Genomic DNA, 16,638 nt, shown 5'->3' on the forward strand with positions numbered 1-16,638 from the left:
TGAAACAATGGGTCTACTCTGAAGTACCACCCTTGACTTACAAGGCCTCAACAACAAAGAACAAAATCAAGACAATTAAGTACCTTGGTCACAAAACCCATGTAGGGAAGTCATCAAGAACAATTAACTCAGCATTTCTGAGGCAGAATGGCTCTACCTCCCTTGCTAGGATGCTACACAATTGGTGAAATGGAAAATAGAGGCGGAAGCGTAATAAGTAGTTCAGCTGCAATGGACAAATTGGACAAACAGGACAGACATGAACTGGAAACAGGATTTAACTCCTTTCAGATCCCTGGAATGACACAAGAACCTGGGATTGCAGCGTGAACCTGAGACTAGCATTCCAGTAAGGAGTAACTTTAGATCTCAGATTGAGAGAACAAAGAGAAGTTATGAGCCTCACTGATACTGGTCACTTCATGTCATGACAGTACAGAGCGCAAGCTGTCAAAGAAATTTGCCTTTGCAATTAAAAGTTAAAATAAAGCTAACTGCCAGTGGACAGTAGTACAAATTTCACACAGCAATTGACACAGTGGGCTAAAGGAACTGCTTTTATGGCAGGATGACCCGAACAAAATTGGCAGTTAGTTTATCATTGTCACATGTATCAAGATAGAGGGAAACATTTTGTTTAAATACCATCCAGATTATTCCATGACAAGTATATTAAGGTGGTACAAAAAGGAAAATCAAAATGAACATGTGTTGCACATACAGAAAAATTGCAATGCAGGTAGACAAATAAAAGTGCAAAGGTCATAACAAGGTAGATTGAGAGATCAAAATTTAACCTTTTAGCATAGGAAAGGTCCAATCAAGGGTCTAGTGGAATGGAAGTTGTCCTTGGGCCTGGTGGTATGTGTTGAAGCTTTTGTATACTCTGCCTGACGGCAGGGAGACAAAATGACAAGATGGGAGGGGTCCTTGAAAATGCTGGCCACCTTGCCAAGGCAGGAGGAAGTGTAAATGATGTCAATGGAGAGTTGTTTTTGTATGATGGACTAGGCTTTGTTCACAACTCTGCAATTTCCTGCAGTCCTGGGCAGAGCAGATGCCATGCCAAGCAGTGATGCATCTATTTAAGGATCTTTCTATGATCCTTCTGACCCAATTGGTGAAAGTAATGCTGAATATCCTTAACCTTCTGAGGAAAAGGAGGTGTTGGTGTGCTTTCTTGGCCATAGCATCCACATGGTTGAATCAGGACAAATTGTTAGTTATATCTCACACCTAGGAACTTGAAGTTATCAACCACCTTCACCTCAACATCATCGATACAGGTGGAGAGTAGCTGGATGGCAGCAATTTGATGAAGCAAATGAAATTTCCAGTTTGGTACAGAAATAACGATTTGGTATATAGAGGATTGAAGAACAGGTTGCCAATGCATCATGCAGCACTCTGGAAGAACACAGAAATAGGTCAAATTTGTCCGATGCTGAATCCTTCCTCAGGGAATTTATATTCAGTTAATTAAATTGGAATTTGAAATATCACAAAGCTATCAGGATTACCATAAGAATCTCCTTCTGGAAAGGAAGTATTAGATCCTTATCCCGTCTGACCATTGTAGAATTCCAGGCACATGGTAAAATGACTCAAAAATTTTGTAGAAGATCACTGAGCTGTATCACAGATGCTTTATTAAATCGCAGAAGTTTTAAAAAAGTGATCATCCATTGGTCAACTTAAACATTAAATTTGTAGGGACATCACTCCCAAACCAGAACCATCCTTGTAAACATCTGGGAATAGGTGCTCAAATTCTGTGTGCTTGCACAAACACAATTCAATTCAGTCTGATATGTGTATAACCTCAGAACAATACTTTCCAACACAAGAAAACTGCTCCAGCATTCAAGAAACGTGATATCATACAGAACAAAACATCCCACTTACAGTGAACCAAACAAAGGCTGCAGTTTAACAAAATGCACTAGTTATTCACCAAGGCTCCTTCATTAGCACTTCCCAAAATTGCAAGCTTTACCAAGATTAAACATAGTAGCTGCTTGGAAATAGAACACCATTCCTTTACTTTCACTGGTTCCAGTTCAAAAGTTCCCTGATCAGGCAGCCAAGAAATTAGCAAGACTTTTGGGAAAAAATCTTGGCTGCTGTAACAGCAATAAAATGGAGTTATGGGGTGGAGGCTGTCAGCTCTTAACCATCTATGAGGAGTTTCACTTGACAAGCCTTGTTCTAACTGTCCATTCCATTGAACGACTTGCCACTACACAACCCAAGACTTGGGGAAACTAAAGCCATCTAGGTTCAACAAAATATGCCCAATGGAGAAGAGAATATTGGGATCAATTACTATCTGGATGCATACCAGCTTGAAATGGAAAATGCTTCTGGAGAAGATGGTGCCAAGCTACAACATCCATTGAGGTTGTGGCTCAGTTACTTTTTGGGTTCATGGGGATGGTTCTGGGAACAGCACAGGGAGTTAAGGGGTCAAGGACAGCTTATATCCCACTATTATCAAACTTTCCAATAAACTTCCTGACATTAAGGTGGACCTTTGATTTACAAACTACCTCTGTATGATCTGGAACTTTATTGTATACCCACACTGCATTCTCTTTGTAGCTTTCACATTTTATTCTGCATTGTTTATTCTAGTATTGTATTATCTTGTTTTACCTCAATGCACTGTGTAATGATTTGATCTGTAGAAACAATATGCAAGACAAGCTTTTTACTGATAAGGATGTATGTACACAGAATACAACTCTGAGGTTCATCTTCTCTAGATAACTACGAAATATTGGAAAAAAAAATTGTGCAAGCAGTTGAGACCCTCCTCCCACATGAACTGAGGCCCAACTTGGCCTCGCGAGCCCCGGCCTGACTCGTTAAGAATGACCGCTGACCCAGCCGCCTCCATATTTGCCTCGATGTTTCAATCTTCCTCAACGCTTCAATCGGCGAGAAATGCAGTTGATCATGGCCCCACACCCATCTCTGGGCTCTTGTTCAGGACGGCTCGTGCTCCTCTCCTGGAATTTTCTTGGGAACAGCAGAGCGGTAGATCACTCAATTGAATGCCAAACTGTAAATCACAGGCTCCAACAGTTTCCAAAACACAATTAAGATAAAAAGAATAAGTAAAAGGCGTAGAAAAGGTGAAATAATTGACTATCTGGAAGATGTCGCCTGAGGAATCATTGTTCGCTGGCTCCAAATTGACATCTGACAATTATAGTTAATGTCGGTACATGTGACATTTTTAAACCAGTATCAAGATAGCTGCCAGATGTGATTTAAATGGGAGGGGGGGGGGTTGCTGTGGGGGGTGCTACCTGAAGTGCCTATTCCGTGAAGTATCTCAATAAATAAATAAATAACCAGTGTCTCTACAGTCTAAAATAGGGGTCACCAACCCGTCAATCGCGATCGACCAGTCGGTCTTTGAGCCTTTCCCAGTAGGTCCCGAAGAAAAATCAAAAATAAATACACAAATACTGTTGTAATGTGAGCATTATAAAAGTAAGTAACACTAATTAGGATAATGGTAATATAGCAATATTTTCACCAAAAAGCTGTTTGTAAAGAGAGATTGTTCGGGTTGCGGGGGTTTAGTTCCGTCCTTTCTGCCCCGTGCGCATGTGTGTAGTTCCCCCGCCATGCACCGCATTTTCATCTTAGCCTGTGCTGCACCAAAGTGACCAATCAGATTAGAGTACAGACTGTCACAAACATCAATATATGGCAGTGGTCCCCAACCTCCGGGCCGCGAAGCATGCAGTGGTGCAGCGGTAGTCGGGATGCACACAGCCCATCTTTAAGAAAAAAAGCCGAAATAAACAAGCTAATTAATTAGGTGCCGCCCAGCGCGTAAATGTCGGCTCAGATCAGAGGCGACGCAATCGGCAATCACTTGTGATATCCTGATAGCATAGTGGAGGCACCACGAAAGAAGGCAAAAACATACAAATTCCATCCAGAATGGGAAGAGGAATTTTTATTTACCTTGGTGAAAGTCAAGTACGTATGTATGTATGTTGTGCCACCAAATACAAGCACTGACTAAAAGAGGGAATCCGGAGCAGCACCACAACACCAACCACCAGGAATTTAAAGAAACCTACCCCCCAAAAAGCGCAATTTCTGCCTGGAAAGTTGAGCTGAAATTGGGGTTGAAGGCCCAGCAATCGTTTTTCACAAAACCTGCTGCTCAAAATAAAGCTGCAAATAAGCATCATTTCATGTAAGTCACCTTTTGGCTGAACACAAGAAGCCTTTTACAGATGGCAATTTATTCAACGAAGCAATGGTCATTACCGCAGAGACTGTTTCTAATGACTTAAAAAAAAAGCATCACAACCGCAATACATAATATACTGCTTGGCCCTGCAACAGTGACAAGGAAGGTGGAGTCACCGTCAGAGGATGTGAATATTTTTCACTACAGTTCGATGAATCCCTGGATGTAATGCAAACAGCTCAGCTTGTTGTATTTGTCAGAATGGCTTTCCAGGATTTTACAACAAAGGAGGACTTCCTCACACTTTTGCAATTAAAGGAAAGAACGAGAGGTGAGGATATTTACAATGAGTTTTAAAAAATATGTCCCTGAAAAAGACATCCCCATACATAAACTGGTGGCAATTACTACTGATGGGGCCGAGCAATTTGCGGTGTACACGTTGGTTTTATGCCACTGAAAGTCAGTGCCTACTTCAGGTCAACTTATCTATGTGAAATTGCATTTTCACAGATGAAAATTATTAAATCTAAGTACAGGAGCTGACTTACTGACAGACACCTCACTAGGGTTGCCAACTTTCTCACTCCCAAATAACGGACAAAAGTAGCAGTCAAATCCTGGGACATTTGTGTTTACCCCGAGAAGGACTACCATGACCATGATGTCTTGTGCGGGCACCTGTGTGCGCATGCGCATACGTGCCGATTTTTTTTTACCCCACAAACCGGTTTTGGCTTAATTTTCATTATTTCTACTTTATATAGGCTGTGTATTTATCATATCATTCCTGCTTTTACTATATGTTAGTGTTATTTTAGGTTTTATGTGTTATTTGGTATGATTTGGTAGGTTATTTTTTTGGGTCAAGGAACGCTCAAAATTTTTTTCCATATAAATTAATGGTAATTGCTTCTTCAGCGTAAAGCATTTCGGCACGAAAGGTTTCATAGAAACGTTCTACCTTAGCGGGGGGAAATATGGGACAGTTGGCAACCCTACACCTCACAGACTATCTTAGACTGGCTGGCTGTAGTTATGAGCCAAATTTCAGGGAACTAGCAGAAGGTATTCTGCCCCAGTCATCACACTGAGTGCAACAGTCAATTTTTATTCATTTACTTTTCATGTTGAAATAAAATTATGAAACTTAAAATTAAAGGTGTGAAGTATTGTAATATTTCTTAGAAAGACAGCTATGGCCTGTTTGATATGCTAGTTAGTGTTTTCTTGTTTGAATTAATTTGAAAGATTGACAAAAGTATTGTGTAATTCAAATACAATTCACCCAAATAAAAGGCCTCAAATTGGAAGTACAATCTGAGCAGTTTGTTCTCTAAACAATTTAGTAGGTAGATCTTGCCTTTCACTGAGGTCGAGGTAGGGGATCTTGGGAAAAAAAAGGTTGGTGACCGCTAGTCTAAAACAGTATTTCCTACTGCCTGAAGAAATTACTAGAGATTTGCTGCCACCTTGTGGCCAAAGAATTGGCAAAAATATATTTTTGTGTAGGGATCGCTCCCTACCCAACTCCCTTGTCCATTCGTCCCCCCCATCCCTCCCCACTGATCTCCCTCCCGGCACTTATCCGTGTAAGCGGAACAAGTGCTACACATGCCCTTACACTTCCTCCCTTACCACCATTCAGGGCCCCAAACAGTCCTTCCAGGTGAGGCATCACTTCACCTGTGAGTCGACTGGGGTGATATACTGCGTCCGGTGCTCCCGATGTGGCCTTTTATATATTGGTGAGACCCGACGCAGACTGGGAGACCGCTTTGCTGAACATCTACGCTCTGTCCGCCAGAGAAAGCAGGATCTCCCAGTGGCCACACATTTTAATTCCACATCCCATTCCCATTCTGACATGTCTATCCACGGCCTCCTCTACTGTAAAGATGAAGCCACACTCAGGTTGGAGGAACAACACCTTATATTCCGTCTGGGTAGCCTCCAACCTGATGGCATGAACATTGACTTCTCTAACTTCCGCTAGGCCCCACCTCCCCCTCGTACCCCAGCTGTTACTCATTTTTATGCACACATTCTTTCTCTCACTCTCCTTTTTCTCCCTCTGTCCCTCTGAATATACCTCTTGCCCATCCTCTGGGTCACCCCACCCCCCCCCGTCTTTCTTCCCGGACCTCCTGTCCCATGATCCTCTCGTATCCCCTTTTGCCTATCACCTGTCCAGCTCTCGGCTCTATCCCTCCCCCTCCTGTCTTCTCCTATCATTTTGCATCTCCCCCTCCCCCTCCAGCTTTCAAATCCCTTACTCACTCTTCCTTCAGTTAGTCCTGACGAAGGGTCTCGGCCTGAAACGTCGACTGCGCCTCTTCCTATAGATGCTGCTTGGCCTGCTGCGTTCACCAGCAACTTTGATGTATGTTGGCAAAAATATATTTGTGGGAAAAGGACTTTCCATGTGGCACATACACGGAATAAGTATCAATTCACTAATAAGCATATCTTGCTCTCATGATTGAGAAATAAGCAGAACTAGTACAGCACAAACCCAACCAGATTTTGGTTAGAATACACACACTTCCCATCTACATGGCTCCATCAGCCCCTAACATGGTCAACCATATGCCCCCTTGAGCCTTTCCCATCATCAAAGAAGATCTTGGTGTTAGCTCCATAAATCTCAATTTTGCTATTGCTCCCAATTTCTACCTTGATTCAATGACAGCTTTCTAGATTAGAAACTCAAAATATAATCTTCAAAGTCTTCATCAGCTTCATCTTAAGCAGATAATTCCTGATTTTAAAATTATGATCCCTAGTTATAGATGACTCTCATCTTTCTCACTAAAGCAGAAACATTCCTTCAATCTCAACCATGTCAAGATACCCGATAATCTTAAATATTTCAAGATGATGGCTAAATTCTTCTAAGTTCCCCAAATATAGGTCCAATCTACTAAGAGTTGTCATTTCATTCGCCTCCATTCCGGGAATCAACAAAATGACCCTGCTTTGAACTGTTGGTTTATTGCCTGCCTGCCATGCACTTTCTCTGTAATCTTACCACTTTACTCTGCATTCTGTTATTGCTTTCCCCTATACTACTTAAGTGGACTGGTGTAAAGAAGCGATCTGAGGTACAATTTATATCTTACCTTAATTGAGACCAAGACTATCCCATTCCAGGTTCATTCTCACCAATAATAGCAGCAAGACATCCTCAGATATACACCATACTTTTTGACTTTCATTATAATGTTCCATCTGCCTTCCTAATTGTACTTGCTGCATTATGTGAAAATCCCCAAACCTATGCGCAGCAATATTCTGTAATCTCTCTCGAAAAGCCCGATTTCCTTCTATAATACTCCATGTGTCAATTTTTTAATCCTCAAACTTAACCCATCTTGATCCAAGTACAAACTTTATCCTCTTCACAGCTTTCTGACATATGGAAACACATTGTTTTTCAGTCCAATCAGACACCTTCCCTCTACCCTTTCTCCATGGCATTGATAGCTGAATACATACTGCTTTCTGCACTTGTACTGAACTCAAAAATGTCATTATCTTTGCTGTCAATTTCCATCCTTCTCTCACTTTCACTAACATTTCTGACTCTTCCCTATTTTCAACTGACATTGAGTAGAGGCCCAAATTCCACAGCCATCTTCAAAGTACCTCCTTTGACACTGCCTTCTATGAAGTATTCATACCATTCTGCCAATTTCTCTGTGTATTTCCACATCAGTGCCTTACATTGTCTACTATTTACCATTGTTTCCATCTTTCCACATTTCAGAATGACATACAAGCTACTTTGGCCCAGGGTCTATGGCAGCTCTCAGACAAATTGCCCCAACCCCCTTGCTCCCCGCCCCCCATTTATTTCCTGAATTCTATTTTCTCACATGCCTATCAATTCTCCCTCGATTCTCCAACAACCCACTTATACTACAGATAACTTAAGAGTGTAGCCCACTAACCTACCAAGCAGATCTTTGAGCTGAGAGAGAAAACCAGAGCAATTGGAAAAAAACTCACATGATCACATAGACAACAGAGCTATCACTCTTGCAGCTACAGCAAGTTGGGTTCAATCATGGCCTTAAAGGCTGCCTGTGCAAACTTTACACGATATCCCCACAGCTACATAGGGAGAAAATAGCCATCTAGTTTCCTGTCACATCCCAAAGACATGCCAGCTAACAGGTCAATATACAGATGAGCAGTGGAATCTTGGGGGAAAATATAAGAACGTGAGCTGAATAATATGGGTGCTTGCTGGTCAGAGTAAATTGGTAGATGGGTCTATTTGCATACTGTATGATAAATATTTATACTGTAAGCAAACATCATTGGGATCAAAACAAGGTCACTGGAGCTGTGAAACAGCTACTTCCTTAATAATGAATTCCTGCATTTTCCCAACATCAGGTGTCAGGCAAACCTAACCATAGTTTCCTACTGTGCCATCATGCCAGTGCTCTGAATTGCTTTTCTGTTTTGTACTCTTATGCTCTGATGCCCAGCTCACCCTTTACACTCAATAAATCATTCTCTATAACTACTGCCACTATCCAAAGGATTCCACAAAATCTCCCCCCACCCCTTTCAGCATTCCAAATGATAATTCCCTCCTTAACTCTCTGATCTGCTCTTCCACCTCTGCAAACCTTGCCCTTCTCACAGAACTTTCTCATACAACAATGGGAAGTAAATTCCCTGCTGTTTTACCTTCCCCACTATCCAATGATTTGAAAAATCTTCCAAGGTGGAAAAGGCAATTATTTGCACTTCTAATTTAATATATTGTATTCAGTTTTGAAACCAAGCAGTGTGGGTGATGGCTTGCAAAATACCTCTTGCCACCTTATTTTCCTGTCCATTCCTTCTCTGACCTCTGATTTTACACCCAAAAATCAGCTCAGAGAACAGTATATCTCACTTTCTTAATACACTGCAGCACTAGGAGCTGCATGATGAATTTTACTATTTTAGATAACTGTTTTCATTTTTCCTCTCTCTACACAAGTCACTTCCCCTCCCCACCCCCCACCCACCCATCTTTGGCTTCCGGTATTTTTAGATGTAATTGCTTTTTGGCATTTCCATTTATCCACCCTGTCTGGTACATCCTCAAAAGCTTCTAATAAACTTGTCAAACACAATTTCCCTTTCAAAAAACTGTTTCTAAATGTTCTGCTACTAATTCCTTAATAATGAATTCCAGCATTTACTCCAACAGATACCAGATATCTTGTCTATATACTCCTGCTTTCTGTCTCTCTTTTCTTGAATAACGATGTCACACTTACAACTTTTCCAGTTTTCTAGTCAGAGAAACCCTAATAGATTGAAAAAAAATCATAAACACTGCATCTATTATCTACAATGTCCCTTCTTTTCAGATAAAAAGGTATAAACCATCAAGTCCAGTTTAAGGTGGCACTGGTGAAGCACAGCAGCGACTTGCTGGCAGCAAACAAAACTACGATTTACTTTATTAATCATTTAATACTTATTCTCAAAAACTATCACTGCAATCAATAGCCTACAACTTCCCTGTAGAAGGTGAGCTTTTGAACCGCCTCTAGGACCTGGCATTTTTGCAGTAAGAATTGAAGTCTTGAAGGTGCAGGACGGTTGCGGTGTACCATGAATTGAGGCAGTGGAGTCCAGGCCCAAGGGTGGGGAATGAGCCAATATTTGGCCATTGCTGGAGTGAACTTGAGGCCATTCAAAGCGGCAAATGCAAGATAAGACAAGGCAGAACTGAAGTGGCAGGGTCCGGGTCTGAGAGCAAGGAACAAGAGCTGTTTGGCCGATTTAAGCACTAGGCCACTTTGATAAGGTCAGAGTGCTGGGGCTGGAGGACAGGGATGGGCTGGTGTTCTACTCACTGCTCATAAGGTTTACTCATGTTTGCACTGAACTGAGGTTACAGCCTGCAAATAATAGGCTCCTGGATCGGCCCCAACTGTCTTTGTGGCTGTGAACTCACTTTTGTGAACTTCAGTTCTGAATGTTATTTGCTTGGTTTTATTTTTGCGTTATTTAATTTCTTTTCATGGATGCTTTATCCTTGTCAATTTTAATTTCTCAAGGGATCTCCAAAACCTTATATTGTAATCTTACCTTGTAATCCATTTGCTCACTCCACTTCAGCCAAACCTACCTTTAAGTACCAGCACCAGCTTTCGAGCCAAGCTTCTTAAACTGAATGTGAAAATCTACCATATTATGATCTCTACTCTAAAATATACTTAACCATCTCATCAGAAAATCTGGGAAAGCTTGCTTTTAATGTTATTTTAATATTTAAGAAAATAAATACTCAAACTTCAAATAAAGGTTAGTCACCCATGATCATTCTTACAAGTCCCTATTATTTCTCTAGGTACAGATTTCTTAATTTACAGTTATTGTTTGACTGAAAAACAATCCTACAATGACTCCATTCACTAGCTATTTTTCATCTGCACCCAACTGATTCTACATTATGATTTCCCAAGTTACTATCATTTCTCACTGGTACACTGATCTTATTCTTCACTAAGAGTTACCCCATTACTGCTCAGGCTGTCTCTCCAGCTCCTGTTTAACTATAAGACATTTAATCACTTGCATTTTCAAATGATTTTAAACCAAGTTCAAAATACTATTCCACAAATCCATTCATTCTTCTCTCATTAAAACCTTATGTTGATGATCTGAATTGCAGAAGTTTTTATAGCTGTGAAGAAGTGCTTCCAAGAAGGCACGTGACCTCTGGTCTAACTGACTGCAAAGCATCTTGTCAACAAGGCAGTGAACATTCAGAGATCAAGGCACAATTCTGTATCTATCAACATAGGTATAAAGAGAAAGATGCAAGAGCAAGAGAATTACCCTTTGATTGTTCTAACTTGTAGAGACCCGAGCATCAAGTATTGTACCTGGTTAGATTCATATATAAAGCCTTTTTTCAACTGAAAGAGAGTTAGCCGAGCCAAGACTGAAGTACACCAAGAATTCTTGCCAAGTGATACCAGCAACGTTTTATGAGCCTCTTCTGTTCGGCCTAGTTGATAAAGAGCATCTGCGTATAAAATTTGGGAAAGCTCATCTGTTGGGTCCAGTTCTAACAGCAGCAAGGCCAAGTAATGAACACCCAGTGCATCTCTAGAGAAAGAAGAAAATTTGTTTGTATTTAGTTTAGTTTTTCTCCTTTAAAACTCAAATGCCATATCAGTGTTTTTTTCTGTATTGCTATGCCTTTACCTTTAAAAAACAATATTTGGATTGAACACTCAAGTGTGAACTCTAACTGGCCGTAAGAACAAACAAAATCTTCACAGGAACAATTCTGTAACTTTCTTCCTTTTAATGGGTGGTAACTAATTAGCAGCACATATTCAATGCTCTCTCAGCAGCCAAGACTAAACGCTTGGTAAACACTACAGTACTGTCTATGTTAAGTAGCAGTTCCCCAGGAGGTAATGACACATAAAAAGGGTTCTGTACATGCCTTCAGAGACTTTGTACAGTACATGCTTTATTTAAAATCCAAAAAAACCAATGTCAAATGCCCATTCTGTCCAAATTCTTATCCTAAAAAGGGAAAAACACTAAACTAATCTACATTAATGATTTGGATGAAAGGTCAAAATATATTGCTCATGATACAAAGATAGGTATGTTGGGAAGTTGTGAAAAATGCACAGAGCCTATAAACAGATATATATATGTAAACTGAGTAGGGAAGAAGTTGTGATATGGAGTACAATAGATGAAATTATGAGGTATCCACTTTTGAAGAATGATTAAAAAAACACTGAAAAAATAATTTGCTAAATCTTACGGTACCAAGAAATCAGAGGGGTGGAAGTGTTTTTTTTGTATCATCAGCAACTTAGCCCCTATACCCAAATCACTAATACCTGTACTTTTAGTAAACAGAGTTGAATCTCTGAATGAATAACCTAATGAATACTTAGCCAAAGGAAAAATTAATATGAAGATCAAGACCTCTGACCTGACAGTGAATTGTTTGTGATGCTGCATGACAGCTTCGAAGATCTAGATTCAATTTTGACTTTCACTGCTGTCTTTGTGGAGCTTGCACATTCTCTATGTTATCCTGAGTGCTCCAATTTCCTCAAAAATGTACTGGCTAGCTATTTATTTGACCATTGTAAATTGCCCTTTGGTATACCTATAAATGAGTAGCAAAATTGTTATGGGAGGGGGGAGGGGTGTCAGATGATGCAGATTTGAGAGCTTTAGTGCAACAAGGTGAATGGCCATAGGAGGCCAAAAAGCCTGGCTTCCATGCTATAGGACAATGCTAACAGACCTCATGGTATACATGGTGTTTCCTGGTTTCTTTGTGGTCTGAAAATCTGGACCACCTGCAGTAAGTACAGAGACCCCTCCCCCAAATAGTAACAAAGACATTGAGGAGCAGATAGGGAGGCAGATTCTGTAAGGGTGCAATAATAATAATAGGGTTGTTGTGATGGGCAATTTTAACTTTCCTAATATTGACTGGCATCTGCTTAGAGCAAGCGGTTTAGATGGGGTGGACTTTGTTAGGTATGTTCAGGAAGGTTTCCTGGCGTAATATGTAGATAAGCCAACTAGAGGAGAGCCTGTACTTATTCCGATATTCGGAAATGAACCTAGTCAGGTGTCAGATTTCTTGGTGGGAGAGCATTTTGGACGTAGTGATCACAACTTTATTTCTTTTACCATAGCGCAGGAGAGGGATAGGAGCAGACAATTTGGTAAAACATTTAATTGGGGTAGGGGGAAACATGATGCTATTAGGCAGGAACTTGGGAACATTAATTGGGAGCAGAAGTTCTCAGTGAAATGCACAGCAGAAATGTTGCAAATGTTCAGAGGGTGGAGTGGTTTGCATGGCATTCTGCATAGGTATGTTCTATTGAGGCAGGGAAAGGATGGTAGGGTAAAAGAAGCATGGTGTACAAAGGATGTAAAATAATGCAGTTAAAAAGTAAAGAAAAGCTTACGAAAGCTTCAAGAAACTAACTACTGTTAAAGCTCTAGAAATTTACAACAGTGCCAGGAAGGAGCTCAAGAATGAAATTAGGAGAGCTAGAAGAGGCCATGAGAAGGCTTGGCAAGCAGGATAGAGAAAAACCCCAAGGCATTCTACAAGTATGTGAACAGCAAGAGGGTGAGACGTATGAGAATAGGCCGAATCAGAAACAATAGTGGAAACATGTGCATAGAGTTGGAGGAGGTATCGGAGGTACTTAAAAAAAAACTTTGCTTTAGTATTCACCAGTGAAAAGGACCTTGGCAATTGTGAGGATGATTTATAACGGACTGAAACACTTGACCGTATAGACATTAAAGAAGAGGATGTACTGGAGCTTTTGAAAGGTATCAAGTTAGATAAGTTGACGGGACTGGACGAGATATATCCCAGGCTATTGTGGGAGGTGAGGGAGGAGATTGCTGAGCCTCTGGTGATGATCTTTGCATCATCAATAGGGACGTGAGAAGCACTAGAAGATTGCAAGTTTGCAAACATTGTCCCCTTGTTCAAGAAAAGGAGTAGAGGTAACGCAGGAAATTAGTGACCAGTGAGTCTTACTTCAATGGTGGGCAAGATATTGGAGAAGATTCTCAGAGGCAGAATTTATGAGAATTTGGAGACAATCTGATTAGGGATAGTCAGCATGGCTTTGTCAAGGGCAGGTAGTGACTTTCAAACCGAATTGAGTTCTTTAAGGATATAACAGAACACCATGATAAAGCTAGAGCAATGGATTTAGTGTATATGGATTTCAGCAAGGCATTTGATAAGGTACCCCATGCAAGGCTGATTCAGAAAGTAAGCAAGTATGGGGTCCACGGAGACCTTGCTTTATGGATCCAGAATTGGCTTGCCCACAGAAGGCAGAGGGTGGTTGCAGATGGTTCGTATTCTGCATGGAGTACAGTAACCAGTGGTGTTCCACTAGGATCTGTTCTGGGACGCCTCCTCTTTGTGATTTTTAATATCAATGGTAAGACTCTTGGCAGTGTGGAGGATCAGCGAGATCTTGGGGTCCATGTCCATAGGACACTCCAAGCTGCTGCGCGGGTTGACAGTGTTGTTAAGATGGCCTTCATCAACTGTGGGATTGAATTCAAGAGTCATTACTCTTTTTATAATATTCGTACATTGTTAAATATCGTTTATACTCCCTCACAAAATGTTCCTGAGTGTGTTATTTCTTTAGATGCCGAGAAAGCTTTTGATAGAGTAGAATGGCCTTATTTATTTAAGGTGCTTGAAATGTTTAATTTTAGCTTGAAATTTATATCCTGGATTAAACTGTTATATTACTCCCCTGTAGCCTCGGTTCGTACTAACTCTTTAAACTCACCTTTTTTTCCTCTCTTTCGTGGTACTCGACAAGGCTGCCCTCTTAGTCCCCTATTATTTGATATTGCTTTAGAACCTCTTGCAATTGCTATTCGAGAATCTTCAAATATTACTGGGATAACTCGGGGATTAAAGTCCCATAAATTATCACTCTATGCTGATGATTTACTTTTATATATTTCTAATCCTGAGAGATCCATTCCTGCTGTTTTAGAGTTATTAGCACAATTTGGTCTTTTCTCAGGTTATAAATTAAATCTTAGTAAGAGTGAACTTTTTCCGATTAATAAACATCTTCCCTTATATTATAAATTTCCATTTAAATTGATTAATAATTACTTTTCATATCTTGGGATTAAAATTACTTGTAAACATAAAGATTTATTTAAGACTAACTTTTTACCATTAATAGACCATATTACTCAACTTTCATCTAAATGGTTTCCCTTATATTTAACTTTGATTGGTCGTATTAATGCAGTTAAGATGTTTTTTTTGCCAAAATTTTTATATGTGTTTCAGGCATTACCAATTTTCGTTCCTAAATCTTTTTTTGATAAAGTTGACTCTAAAATTTCTTCATTTATTTGGCAGAATAAGAATCCGAGACTGGGTAAAATACATTTACAGAAAGCTAAGAGAGATGGAGGTTTAGCATTACCTAATTTTAGATTTTATTATTGGGCTATTAATATTCGACATATGAAATTTTGGTTACTTGACCGGGACATACTATCTATTCCTAAATGGGTAGCATTGGAATTACAATCTGTTCAGGGTTATACACTTGGTTCTATTTTAGGTTCCTCTCTTCCTTTTGATTCGAAACGCCTTAAGCAGGTCTCTAACCCGATAGTTAAATATGCTTTGCGCATTTGGTTTCAATTCAGAAAATTTTTTGATCTTAATCAATTCGGGTTAGCGATTCCTATTTTAGGTAACATATTTTTTCCTCCCTCTTTTACGGATCGTGCTTTTCAAACTTGGAAGACTAAGGGTATTTTACGGTTTTTGGATTTATTTTTAGATGGTTCCCTTATGTCTTTTGAACAATTATCTAATAAATATAACTTATCAAGAATACATTTTTTTAGATATTTACAAGTTAGAAATTTCCTAAGTACTATACTTTCTTCCTTTCCAATGCTTCCTCCTATATATATTTTAGATTCGATAATTAACCTTAATCCATGTCAGAAAGGTGCATCGGCTATGATTTATAATATTATTATGAAACTTAGGAAAGCTCCATTTGATAAGATTAGGGTAGATTGGGAACAGGAATTGGGGCTTACCATTTCTGTGGATGATTGGGGGCAGATTTTACAATTAGTTAATACTTCCTCTATTTGTGCTAAACATTCCCTAATTCAATTTAAAGTGGTTCATAGAGCACATATGTCCAAAGACAAGTTAGCGCGTTTTTACTCGCATATTAATCCTTTCTGTGATAGATGTTCGGGGCAGATAGCCTCTTTAACTCATATGTTTTGGTCTTGCCCTACTTTGGAAACTTTTTGGAGAGATATTTTCAATATTATTTCTAAGGTATTAAATATAAATATCTCTCCTCACCCTATTACTGCTATCTTTGGACTACCTAAAATTTCTAGTAATCTTTCCCCTTCAGCCCGTAGAATGATTGCATTTCTTACTTTAATGGCGAAAAGATGTATTTTACAACATTGGAAAGAGCTTAATGCTCCAACTACCTTTTTTTGGTTTTCTCAGACGATTTTATGTTTGAATTTGGAGAAAATTAGAAGTAACCTTTATGATTCTTCATTTAAATTTGAACAGATTTGGGGACCTTTTATTCGATATTTTCATTTAATGTAATATTTACCCTTCTTGTTTTTTTTTCACTGTTTTAATGGAGGTCGGGATTGAGGACGTGATTTTAAGTTTAACTCTGTTTGGTTTCAAGTTAGCCCATTGCTTTGCCTTGCTTTTAGTTAGTTGCACGGTGGGTTTTTTTTGGGGGTTTTTTTTTTTCTTTTTTTCCATTGATATATATAAAATTTAGTATACTATTATGTTATCTTGGTTTCTTATGCTTAAATTACAT

The 16,638-nt window shown here is 39.5% G+C and overlaps 1 protein-coding gene and 1 long non-coding RNA gene across 3 annotated transcripts in view; one reads left to right on the forward strand and one right to left on the reverse strand.

Annotated features, from left to right (window-relative positions):
- The window catches only part of LOC134337792 (uncharacterized), a 129,733-nt gene that overhangs the window by 89,922 nt on the left and 23,173 nt on the right, over positions 1-16,638 (forward strand). The gene's annotated exons all lie outside the window — the stretch shown is intronic.
- Positions 1-16,638, reverse strand: part of ttc34 (tetratricopeptide repeat domain 34) — an 81,176-nt gene that overhangs the window by 46,251 nt on the left and 18,287 nt on the right. For both annotated transcript variants that reach the window (XR_010016068.1, XM_063033033.1), the window contains exon 3: positions 11,125-11,350. Coding sequence is in view for 1 of the 2 variants with exons in the window: in XM_063033033.1 (XP_062889103.1) it covers positions 11,125-11,350 (226 nt within the window). In the remaining variant the exon portion in view is untranslated. The remainder of the gene's footprint in view (positions 1-11,124; positions 11,351-16,638) is intronic.

This window comes from Mobula hypostoma, chromosome 25 (assembly GCF_963921235.1).
Source record: "Mobula hypostoma chromosome 25, sMobHyp1.1, whole genome shotgun sequence".
Taxonomy (NCBI): domain Eukaryota; kingdom Metazoa; phylum Chordata; class Chondrichthyes; order Myliobatiformes; family Myliobatidae; genus Mobula; species Mobula hypostoma.